The 12,112-nt window shown below is 37.7% G+C and overlaps 1 protein-coding gene across 1 annotated transcript in view; it reads left to right on the top strand.

Moving 5' to 3' along the window:
* The window catches only part of Smp_170710 (putative protein C10orf118 (CTCL tumor antigen HD-CL-01/L14-2)), a gene marked incomplete at both ends in the record, with an annotated part of 28,629 nt that overhangs the window by 6,283 nt on the left and 10,234 nt on the right, over positions 1-12,112 (top strand). Inside the window, 4 exons of the mRNA XM_018797444.1 lie at positions 527-863; positions 2,543-2,677; positions 5,304-5,672; positions 11,313-11,533. Of these exons, the coding sequence (XP_018652485.1) occupies positions 527-863; positions 2,543-2,677; positions 5,304-5,672; positions 11,313-11,533 (1,062 nt within the window). The remainder of the gene's footprint in view (positions 1-526; positions 864-2,542; positions 2,678-5,303; positions 5,673-11,312; positions 11,534-12,112) is intronic.

Here is a 12,112-nt window from a genome sequence, read left to right as displayed (position 1 = left end):
ATTGTTACCATTCATAAATCTCCATGGGATATAACATTTTTCAGAAGGGGTTTTGTAGAGATTTCAGTATTTTCATAGTTGAAATCATGAGTCAATTGAAGCTAGACCACCATGGAAAATCTGGAAGCACTGGACGGCCGTTTCATCCCGTTTTGGGTTTCCTCAGCAGTGCTCATCCACGATCATACCTCGCGAGATTCGAACCCAGGATCTACCAGTCTCGCGCCAGACTGCTTAACCACTAGACCACTAAGCCGGCCGGCATCCGATGGTGTTAATGTCTAACTTCAACCAATCCACGAAGTTTGAACAACTATTCACTAATTGTCTTCAATAAGTTCCTATCTCACACCAGACGTGGTTAAACTCCACTGGTTACTGCTTCTCACTAGAACTCCAGGAAATATCTCTTGAAATCAGTCACTAGTGAGCATATGTTGATTATAGATCAGAAAGAATTTTGTAGAGATTTCAGTATTTTCATGAATATAACATTTTTCTTTCAATTTTTTTTTGGTATTTTCAGTGAAGATAATTCAATTAATCAAAGCACTACAATATCATCACCATCATCTTTAACACCATTAGAAATAGAATACAACCGACAAAAGCATATCAAAGCTATTTATTATCGTAACCATCTATTACAATTAGCTAGTCGATTTATTCGTTGTTTTGATATTGAAGTTCGTCTTCTACGACATAAACGTTTTCAACTAGGTGTACTACTGAAACGATCTGAATTATATCAATATACATTATATAATGAATATTGTTTATTAAAAGAATTTGAAAAATCTGAATATGTTTTAATGGAAAAAATGAAAAATAGATTAGAAGAAAAACAAGATATTACTAATAAGGTAAAATTTAATAGATTGGATTAGATTATTCAGTAGTATTTATTAATAACCCAACAGATAGTTGAGTTATGTCACATGTTGAGCTCAGATAGAAATATGGCTAACTGGACTTTGATATAATAATCTCAGTGTGATTGGTTCACTATGAAGCCTCTAAATGACCTTGTGTGATCGAGAGTGAGGATAGTCCGCTCACCCTCTCGAAATACTCTCACATAGTCACGTGCATACACCCACTACCAAGGAATTCCTACTCACTGTCTTTTCGTGATGGAGGTGATGTTTACGAAATTGAGAGGACGAAAAGCCAATGTCCGGTGCTTTAACCGGGTTGGTGGATACGGAGGATCCACCTGTGGTTGTTAAAAAAACGCTGATTCCGAATCAATGGTGTACGCGGGCTCCAGTATTCTGAAGGAACAAATGGAGTATGAATCAATCGTTGGTCACAGGCTACCATGGGACTGCACCTTCTGACGTTGCTCCACTGCCTTGAGGATTAGACCATTAGGTCGAAGGCTTCGGGTTTGGCCCCCTAAAAGAATCACCTGTTTCGATTCGCTCACCCGGGCAGTATCACAGTCCTCACACAAATCGAATGATTTATGTGGCGTATATCTATTTGGTGCCTCATTGTACCAACGTTTATGAGTCTAAATAATAGTATAATGAAGCCTAAAGACTAGAATTTGATTCGTGGGATGAGTAGCTCTAGCAATCTTTTTTAAAGGAATAACCAAAGTCATTTAATTTAACTATTCACCTCAAAACACTTATCACTATCTCAAAGGATTCATCTGTGCTAGGAGTATATCTAACACTTCAAACTGTATAGACCCTTGACTTCTATCTTCATTAAACGAAAAATTGAAGTATCATAATTAGTATATTTGATGTTGATCTTAATGATTCATAATTTACTTGCAGACTTTTTTTAATCACATCTAATTTGTGTTAATGAATGAATACCTCCTAGTTTGGTATATGCTACTGATGTCGATAGATATAAGTAGCATGTACCATCAATCGAAATTAAAATGCCTGGCGGTAGATGGTTAAGAAGATCAAAGTAAAGAAAAGGAGAACAGAGAATGATTGGTGTAAAAAAGAAAGAACAATGAAGTCTTAGACGATTGATTGACATTTCGGAAACGAAGTATTTACTCTATGGTTCTCAGATTTTATTAAGCCGTTCAAATACATTTGATTGTCCCCACTTTTTTTCTCATTCACTACACTAGTAATAAAGACTTGTATCTTAATATTCTATTTTAAAACTTGACCATTCCAATTGAAGTATAGATCAGCTCAAGATAAAATTTCAACTAGTTTTTTTTTGTTGGAAAGAACTATCCCTAACAATGTCACAGAAGACAATAGTGGACGGTGACTGGACACTAACACGCGTTGGATTGCGGCTCAGTGGTCTAGAGGTTAAGAGTTCGTGTGCGAGACCGTTAGGTCCCGGGTTCAAATAACGCGAGGCAAGATCGTGTCTGCGCACTGCTGAGGAGTCCCATACTAAAACGAAACAGTCATTCAGCGCTTCCAGGTTATCCAATGATGGTCTAGCTTCAATTGACTCATCAACTCAACTATTAAAATGACTACAATATTCACGAAAACCCCCTATTTCTGATAATCATTTCATTTCTGTTTCTTTTGTTTTCTTTTAAAAGGTTAATGAATTAACATTGAAACTTGAACAAAAAAAGAAAGATCTGGAACGTCTATCACAACGTGAACATCAAATACATGAAGAATTTAAAACAAGTTTAGATGATTCACATAAATTTATAGAATTTCTAACAAAAGTATTTAAAAAACGTATTAAACGAAAGAAACAAGAATTACTTCGTTCAGGTAAATTATAATTTTATTTTATTTTATTTAAACAGAAGCAGGTGATTTTCTTTTGGGGACCACACTCAGAGCCTTTGACCTAAAGGTTTGATCCACAAGGCAGTGGGGCATCGTGAGAGATGTAATCCCATGGTAACCGGTGACCAACGATTGATTCATACGTCATTTTTTCTCTCAGGATACTAGAGCCCATGTGCACCATTGGTTTCGAATCAGGGTTTTTCAACTCTAGGTGGATCCTCCGTGTCTACCAATTCGGTTAAAGAGCCAGACATTCGCTTTTCATCTTCTCAATTTCGTAAACAACACCCCTGACGCAAGAAAGAAGTGAGTAGGACTTCTCTGGAGGTGGTTGCATACGCGTGGCCATGTGAGAGCGTTTCGAGAGGAAGAGCTTACTCTCCCTACTCTCGGCCGTACCAGGGCATTCGGGAGAAAGAAGTTGTGCATTCTAATATCTTCTTAAAATAGTGTTATAATCGAAGAAAAGGCAGGGTTTTTTATTAGTGGAAGTTATGTAGTCAATGTTGAAAAAAGCCAATGCTCCCGAATGGGGGATTTCGATCGATGACGTATATTATCGTAGTCAAAGTCTTTACCGTTGAGTTTTACGAGAGTCGACTGAACTCTTATAGGACTAAGATAGTTATATCAGTTGATCACTGAGTTGTGATCAGTGTTATTTTACCTTATCTTTATACTGCTACCAAATTAAACTGTTGGTCACACATTTTTATTTACTCATTATGATAACTTGACGTAAATGTATACTCTGTATAAATAAAGAAAACATTGTAAGCAAATATGGATAGTAGTTAGCAGTGGAATCCAGTTTGACGCGCGTTTCGTCCTATTTGTGACTCGTCATCTGGATGTACCTGCATCTCAGAGATGATGTTCACTCTGGGACTCGAATTCAGTACCTTTAGCTCAGAGACTGACCAGTTGCAGTCCTAAACATCAATGGGAAGAATAAAACAATCAATACTAAGTGAATTAAGAAAAACGTTTAAACTCTTTAGTTGAAATAAAGTTCAATCAGTAAACAAACGCTGAACAGTAGTAAGTTCAATGGTCGCTAAAAAAAACGAGATGTTTTTATGAAAAGAGATAACATTAATGCATCATTTTGTACTAATTACTGTCACCATTTAAGTTATTTTTGAAGCTCATCAAATGCTGTCAATCGAGTTGGGATGTATCCAACAGTCTAAAGAATCAACAAAATAACATTGATCAAGCGTCAATGATAATTTAGTGTAGATATGTTAGTTCAAGTTGAAGTAGTGAATATACGCATTTATTTATTTACTTATCACTAAAGCCTGGACGCCTCTGCGATTACTACTGGTCCCAAATCCGGATAAAGGAGGATGGTTGTGCATGGGGTAAGTGACTCCATACCCTACAAAAGTAACTCGCAAAAAAACGTTAACCAGAATAAATAGTTCAAACCATTCAAACTCTGTCCTGGAAGTAGGAGGTCTTCATTTAGAAGGGTTTTTGAAGTCTCATGCTGTAAACCGAGTTCCTTCGGAAGTCACGAGGGTGATACTCCTTCTAGCTACCAGAGCAACCATTTATCTAGGTACATGGAATGCTCGCATAATTTTGGGGATCGACAGAGTCATTCACGTTGCTGCAGAAATGAAAAGATATAACCTGGAGGTGCATGGAATTAATGAAACACATTGGACGCACGTCGCACAACAAAGACTAGCTTCAGGAGAGCTTCTCTTATACTCCGACCATGGTGAAGAAAACACTCCACATACACAAGGTGTTGCACTGATGATATCCAAACAAGCACAAAATGCGCTTATAGGATAGGAATCCGATGGACCTAGGATCATCAAAGTCTCCTCCAAAACAAAGGAAGAGGGCATTACAATGAACGTCATCCAATGCTATGCGCCTACAAACGACTACAATGAAGACGATAAAGATCAATTCTACGATAGGCTTCAGTCAATCGTCGAGAAATGCATAATAAAGGACCTGACCATTCTGATGTGAGATTTAAATGCCAAAGTTCGAATGGACAACACCGGACACGAAGACATCATGAGACAACATAGACTGAGAGGAAGGAACGAAAATGGTGAGAGATTTGCTAACATATGTGCCTTAAATAGATTGGTTATAGGCGGCACTTTATTCCCACACAGAAGCATACACAAAGCCATATGGACTTCACAGGATCACACTACACAGAACCAAATTGACCATATATGTATCAATACAAAGTTCAGGAGGACGATTGAGGATGTGAGAACCGGGAGAGGAGCCGATATAGCATCAGATCATCACTTGCTGATCACCAAGATGAAATTCAAACTTAAGAAACACTGGACAATGGGGCGGATAACATCACAAAAATTTAATGCGGCTTTTCTTCGGGATACTAACAGACTCAACGAATTCAAGATAGCCCTCAGCAATATGTTCCAGGCCTTTCTTGATCTACTCAATGGAGAGGTAAGTTAGAGGTAAGTAAGACTGAAGGATTCAACAGTGAAATCTTTATGATCCATAGTTAAATATAACTATACTAACAGTCATCTGACTAAAATTTAGATACCACCAGATTTATTCTTTCATGTTTTCAACTTTTTCCAAACATTTCAAGGTTCTGAAGATGAATCAGAAGAATCCACATCATCATCATCTTCATCAGATGATTCCAGTTACGAAGAGATGGATGATGAAAGCGAGAATGAAGATGTTATTATTATGGATTTAGATACATGTCCACCAGGTTGTCCAATGGAAGATTTTGAACGTACTTGTTTAATTAGAGAGAAACGTCTAGATGTGGAAGAAGAAATGACTGAAGAAAAGAAAACATTAGATATATTACGTAAAGATTTAGAAATCTTTACTAAAAAACAACGTATTGTTGAAACAACATTGAAACAAGCTCAAAATGAATTAGAAGCTTTTCAGGTAAAGAGTAAATTTAAGCACATCAATGTCTTTTATATATTAACCTTAAGAATATGCTAGATCCCGAACTTAGATTTCTTAGTCTATCGTACAATACTTGAGCACTCGAACGCTAGAACCTTCCCAAGTCACAAATCAGAAGACTAGAAGACAAGTAGAAGGAATGTTATTCCAAACAGTATCGATTATGGTACAAAAATTGTCAGGTATTTATAGTTTTTAATAGTTATCCAATCGGCACAATGGGAGTTATCAGCATTGTCTAATAGGGAAGCTACACGTAGTGATTCTAGAATATTCTTCTCAAAGCTGATTGGATGGGACAAGTCCGGCTCCTTCTGGGCTTCTTAGAGCTTCCTTGACTTCACCTATGGACCATCCTCACAGAATATCTTTTGAATACAGGGTGATCCTTGCAATGACGATTCTTTTGCTGGGCTGTGACCCATAGACTGTTTGATGTCTTCGCGATTAAAGCACTAGATTTTTAACCGTTTATTCTCGGACTGGAATTCTGTTACACGAACTTCGGTTTTGACTTCTTATTGGTGTTATTAACCTTTATGTAATGAAATGTGTATCTCAGTAATTACTTACTTACTTACTTAAACCTGTTACTCCCAATGGAGCATAGGCCGCAGACCAGGATTGTCCAACCCACTCTGTCCTGAGCCTTTCTTTCTTACTTACTTACTTACTTTCGCCTGTTACTCCCAATGGAGCATAGGTCGCCGACCAGCATTCTCCAACCCACTCTGTCCTGGGCCTTCTTTTCTAGTTCTATCCAGTTCTTGTTCATTCTTCTCATGTCTGTCTCTATTTCTCGGTGTAATGTGTTCTTTGGTCTTCCTCTTCTCCTTTGACCTTCAGGATTCCATGTGAGGGCTTGTCTTGTGACGCAATCGGGGGATTTCATCAAAGTGTGCCCTATCCACTTCCAGCGCCTCCTCCTGATTTCTTCCTCTGCTGGAATCTGATTTGTTGTCTCCCACAGTAACCTGTTGCTGATAGTGTCTGGCCATCGGATCCGAAGTATCTTGCGTAGACAACTGTTAATAAACACTTGTATCTTCTGGATAATGGCTTTCGTAGTTCTCCACGTCTCCGCCCCATACAATAGAACTGTCTTGACATTTGTATTGAAAATTCTAACCTTGGTGTTGGTTGACAATTGTTTTGAGCTCCAGATGTTTTTCAGTTGTAAGTATGCTGCTCTTGCTTTGCCGATCCTCGCCCTCACATCTGCATCTGAACCACCGTGTTCATCAATGATGCTGCCCAGATATGTAAAGGTTTCCACATCTTCCATAGCTTCTCCGTCAAGTGTAATTTGATTTGTGCATATTGTATTGTATCGGAGAGTCTTGCTTTTCTCTTTGTTTATATTGAGACCTACTGCTGCTGAGGCTGCTGCTACACTGGTCGTCTTCTCCTGCATTTCTTGTTGCGTTTGTGATAGAAAAGCCAGATCATCCGCGAAGTCTAGATCGTCAAGTTGCATCCTGCCTGTCCACTGTATCCCGTGCTTTCCTCCAGTCGTTGACGTCTTCATGATCCAGTCGATGACCAGGAGAAAGAGAAAGGGTGAGAGTAGGCAACCTTGCCTAACACCGGTCTTTACTTCAAACGAGTCGGTGAGTTGTCCTCCGTGGACGATGTGGCAGTTTAATCCATCATAGGAGTTCCGTATGATATTAACTATCTTCTCAGGCACGCCGTAGTGTCGAAGAAGCCTCCATAGTGTTGTCCTGTTCACGCTATCAAATGCCTTCTCGTAGTCGATGAAGTTGATGTAGAGTGATGAATTCCATTCGATTGATTGTTCCACAATGATCCGCAGAGTTGCGATCTGATCTGTGCACAATCTATCCTTACGAAATTCAGCTTGTTGATCTCAAAGTTGAGCGTCCATGGAATCCTTCATCCTGTTTAACAATACCCTGTTGAAGACTTTTCCTGGTATTGAGAGAAGAGTGATGCCCCTGTAGTTGTCGCACTTGCTGAGATCACCTTTCTTTGGTAACTTGATCAGAAGTCCTTTTTTCCAGTCTGTTGGTACTTGTTCTTCGTCCCAAATCTTACTGAAGAGGATGGTTAGTATCTTGGCATTTGCTGCTACATTTGCTTTCAGTGCCTCTGCCGGGATGTTGTCTGGTCCCGCTGCTTTGCCGCTCTTGATTTGTCTTTCTAGTTCTATCCAATTTTTGTTTGAATATTTTTTTTCGGGTAACGTTTTCTTAGCGAGTTCGTTTTCTACGGGATGGGGTCGTTAACCGCATGGCCAACCCTCCTCCTTTACCCGAGCTTGGGACCGGCAGTAGCCCCCGGAAAAGCTACAGGCGGTGTAGCTCAGTACCAAGTATTGAAATTTATTATTAATTATAGGTATTTCAAAGTGAGATCTTTGTTGATGAACAACGTAGTCAAAATTCTTACTTTAAATTATAAATCTTCTTCACTATCTCAACAATTACTTATGCAACTTGTATCCATCAAATATTAGTTGTACAATGGTGATACTAGGCTTTTCGACATCAATGTCTTTGAAGAAATATTAGTCGTCAAATGATTTTGAAAACTATCTACCCAAAGAATACCAACAAGCTTAAATTCTTAATTCATACTTATCAGTCAGTTGTCTCTTAATACGAAAAATTCTTAGAACATTAACAGAAGATATATTGAAGGTAAGTCATCTTCGAAGTCTAAATCGTCTAGTTGAATGCAAGCTGTTCATTGTGTTCCATGCTTCCCTCAGATGTGGAAGCCTTCATAATCTAGTCAACCACCATAAGAAAAGGAAAGGATGAAATTAAGCAGCCTTGCCTGACACCGAACCTTACTTGGAATACATCCGTGAGCTATCCTCCATGCACGACATTACAGTGTAATCCACCAGTTACTGAAGGTCCCAAGCCTTGGTGAAGGAATAGTTTTGGGCACTTAATCAGTAACCTCATCCTGTAGAAAATAACATTTTCAAGAAAACTCTAACCAGAAAAACAGTCACTCTTGGAAAACTAACGATAGCTAATATATTCTAAGTTTAGGGAAACTGATGTATATTTACTGAAGTGTAACTAAATTGTAAAACTTTAAATCTATTCTGGTCTCTTGTTCAAGGTATGATTTATTGTCTTTTAATTAGAAGAAGTAGAAAAATTTCCCTTTTTATTATGTAATATAGTTCAAAAGTGTATAACTAATGTTTATTGTGAGTTAATAGTACTAAGTAATATTGACTAGAGTATGTATATACTGCTAGAAATGTTAGAAATAATCAAACAGAACATCCATCCTTCAGATACGTCATTCTAGATTGCTTTATTAATTTGGATTTGTGAACAATCCAAATTCCTAGAAAGAGGTTTTGTGGAGATTTTAGTAATTTTATATAGTTGAAATCATGAGTCAGTTGATTAGTTGGTTGAAGTTAGACATTAACACCGTTGGATGCAGTTCGGCTCATTGGTCTATCGGTTAAGTGCTCTGGAGCGAGACGGGTAGGTCCTGGGTTCGAATCTCGCGAGGAGGGATCGTTGGTGCGCACTGCCACTTGGGAGTCCCATAATAGGATAAAACGGCCGTTCAGTGCTTCCAGATTTTCCATGGAGGTCTAACTTTAATTGACTCATGATCTCAACTATATAAGATCCAAATTCTGCTTAGTCTATAATACACACTTACTATATCTCTTGCCTTCTTTCTACCAATTTAAATGTGTGTGTAGTCACATATACATAAAGAGGAGCAATCGTGATCTGAAAATTAGGGTGTGTGTGAACATGTACCAAAATGGTTTCAGAAAAAAATCGAATCAAATAACCCAATAGGAGTAGAAAATAAACATCCATCATCCTCTATTACCAAACACATAATTGAAACAGGTTATAAGATTGATTTTTAACTCGGCTTTTGTGGTGTTGTAGAAAAGTGTAAAAAGGGTGTATAATAAGGTTTATTGAAGTCTTAGCTACACGAAAATTCAAACCCCCTTTGTATATTCAAAAACAGTTTGTTCTCACCTTATAGCTACCCTGGTAATATCATCTTATTATTCAGAGTGGATGACCTATTCAGTATACCATGAACCGGAGAACCATGTACCTATTTATATTCGATAATTTTGATGTTTGATTATATTTCGTTGAAAAATCTTGGACCAGATTGCCAGGCCAAACGTTGGATTTACTTCAAATTCATTCGCTGAGATTTCCACAAATGTATTCTTCTTATTTAATGTCTCGCATCAACTCGGCACCCAAATACTGTGAAACTATATCAGAGTGATTACGTTTCAAATTGTTTTCACATTATTATTATTATTATCCTTGTCTCCTTTTACACCCCACTCCCAATCTCGTTGACTTCTTATTTCTATATATAAATGTTCTTAACAAGTATATGTGTGATCAGATTTTTCGAAATGTATTGCGCTAATATATCATCACATAGTTCTGATAATAATCAGAATGAGTTTTTTGGAGATTTCAGTATTTTCATAGTTTAAATCATGAGTCAATTGAAGCTAGACCACCATGGAAAACCTGAAAGCACGGGATGGCCATTTTGTCCTATTGTGGGACTCTTCAGTTGCAGTGCACATCCACGATCCTGCCTTGCGAGATTCGAACCTAGGACCTATCAGTCTCGCACCAGTGCACTCAACCAATAGACCACTAAGCCGGCATCCGATGGTGTTATTGTCTAAATTCAACCAATCCACGATGCTTGAGCAACCATTCACCAATTGTCTTCAGTTAGTTGATATCTCACAACAGACGTAGTTTGAACTCCACTTCTCACTGCTTCCCACTAGAACTCCAGGAAACATCTCTTGAAGTCAGTCACTAGTGAGCATATGATTATAATCAGAAGGGGTTTTGGGAAGATTTTCAACTATTATTATTATTATTATTATCCTTGTCTACTCTTGCCCCCACCCCAATTCTAGTCTAGTTGACCTTTTATTTTTATCTTTAAACGTTCTTAACAAGTATATGGGTGATCAGATTGTTCGAAATGTTTTGCTCGAATATATAATCACATAAGCAAACATGGTTAGTGGATAGCAGTGGAATCCAGTTTGACGCGCGTCTTGTCCTATTTAGGTTTCGTCAGCTGAATGTACCTACATCTCAGAATTGATGTGTCACTCTGAGACTCGAACCCAATACCTTCCGCTTCAAACGCCATTGCGTTATCCACTCTAACTACTGAGTCCTGATAGCCACTTGCTTGTGTAATGAGGTGAAGTTTAACTTCACTTAGTATTGTTTTCTTTGAATCTTCCCAAAGTATTCACATATGCCAATTAGGGACTGACCAGTTGCAGTCCTAAAACATCAATGGGAAGATACAAGCAAACAATACCTAATGAATTTAAACTTCACTCCATTTCAAAAGCAATTAGCTATCAGAACTCAGTAGCTGAGTGAATAACGCGAGGACATTTGAAGCAAAAGGTACTGGGTTCGAGTCCCATAGTGAACATCAACTCTGAGATGCAAGTACATCCAGCTGACGAGTCCCAAAATAGGACGAAACGCACGTCAAACTGGATTCCACTGCTATCCACTATCCATCTTTGCTTCTTTCTATTGTTTGATAATTTCAATTTCATTTGTTTTCTCATTTCAGTTAGAAAAACAACGTAAATTAAATGAATTAGAAATTATTGTCATAATACGTTTAGATCAAATAAAACATTTTGTCAATGATACTATACCATCAGATATGACAAATAGTTTAATATTTTTAAAGAATAATTTGCACACATTACAAAAACGTATCCATGAATTAGAAATAGAACAAAAACAACAAAGAATTGAAAGAAAACAAGCTAAACTACATCATTTAATGTTACAAAAATATAAAAAATTATTTCAGGTTAGTTCATACGTATATACATATATATTACTTAACTTGTTTACTTACTTACATCTGTTACCTCTAATGGAGCATAGACCCCCGACAAGTATTCTCCAATTCACTATGTCCTCAACATTCCTTCCTAGTTCTATCCAGTTTTTGTTCATTCTTCTCATGTCTATCTCTATTTCTTTGGTCTTCCTCTTCTTCTTTGACCTTCAGGATTCCATGTGAGGGCTTGTCTTGTGATGCTGTTGGGTGATTTCCTCAATGTGTGTCCTATACACTTTCAGCGCTTCTTCTTGATTTCTTCTTCCACTGGAATCTGGTTTGTTCTCGCCCACACTAAGTTGTTGTTGATAGTGTCCGATTAACGGATCTGAAGTATTTTGCATAGAAAACTGCTAATAAACAATTATATCTTCTGAATGATGGCTTTCTTAGTTCTCCAAGTTTCCGCCCCATACAATAGAACTGTCTTGACATTTGTATTGAAAATTCTAACCTTGGTGTTGGTTGACAATTGTTTTGAGCTCCAGATGTTTTTCAGTTGTAAGTATGCTGCTCTT

Source organism: Schistosoma mansoni, chromosome 4, assembly GCF_000237925.1.
Source record: "Schistosoma mansoni strain Puerto Rico chromosome 4, complete genome".
NCBI lineage: Eukaryota > Metazoa > Platyhelminthes > Trematoda > Strigeidida > Schistosomatidae > Schistosoma > Schistosoma mansoni.
This window is presented reverse-complemented; position numbering and strand designations above follow the sequence as displayed.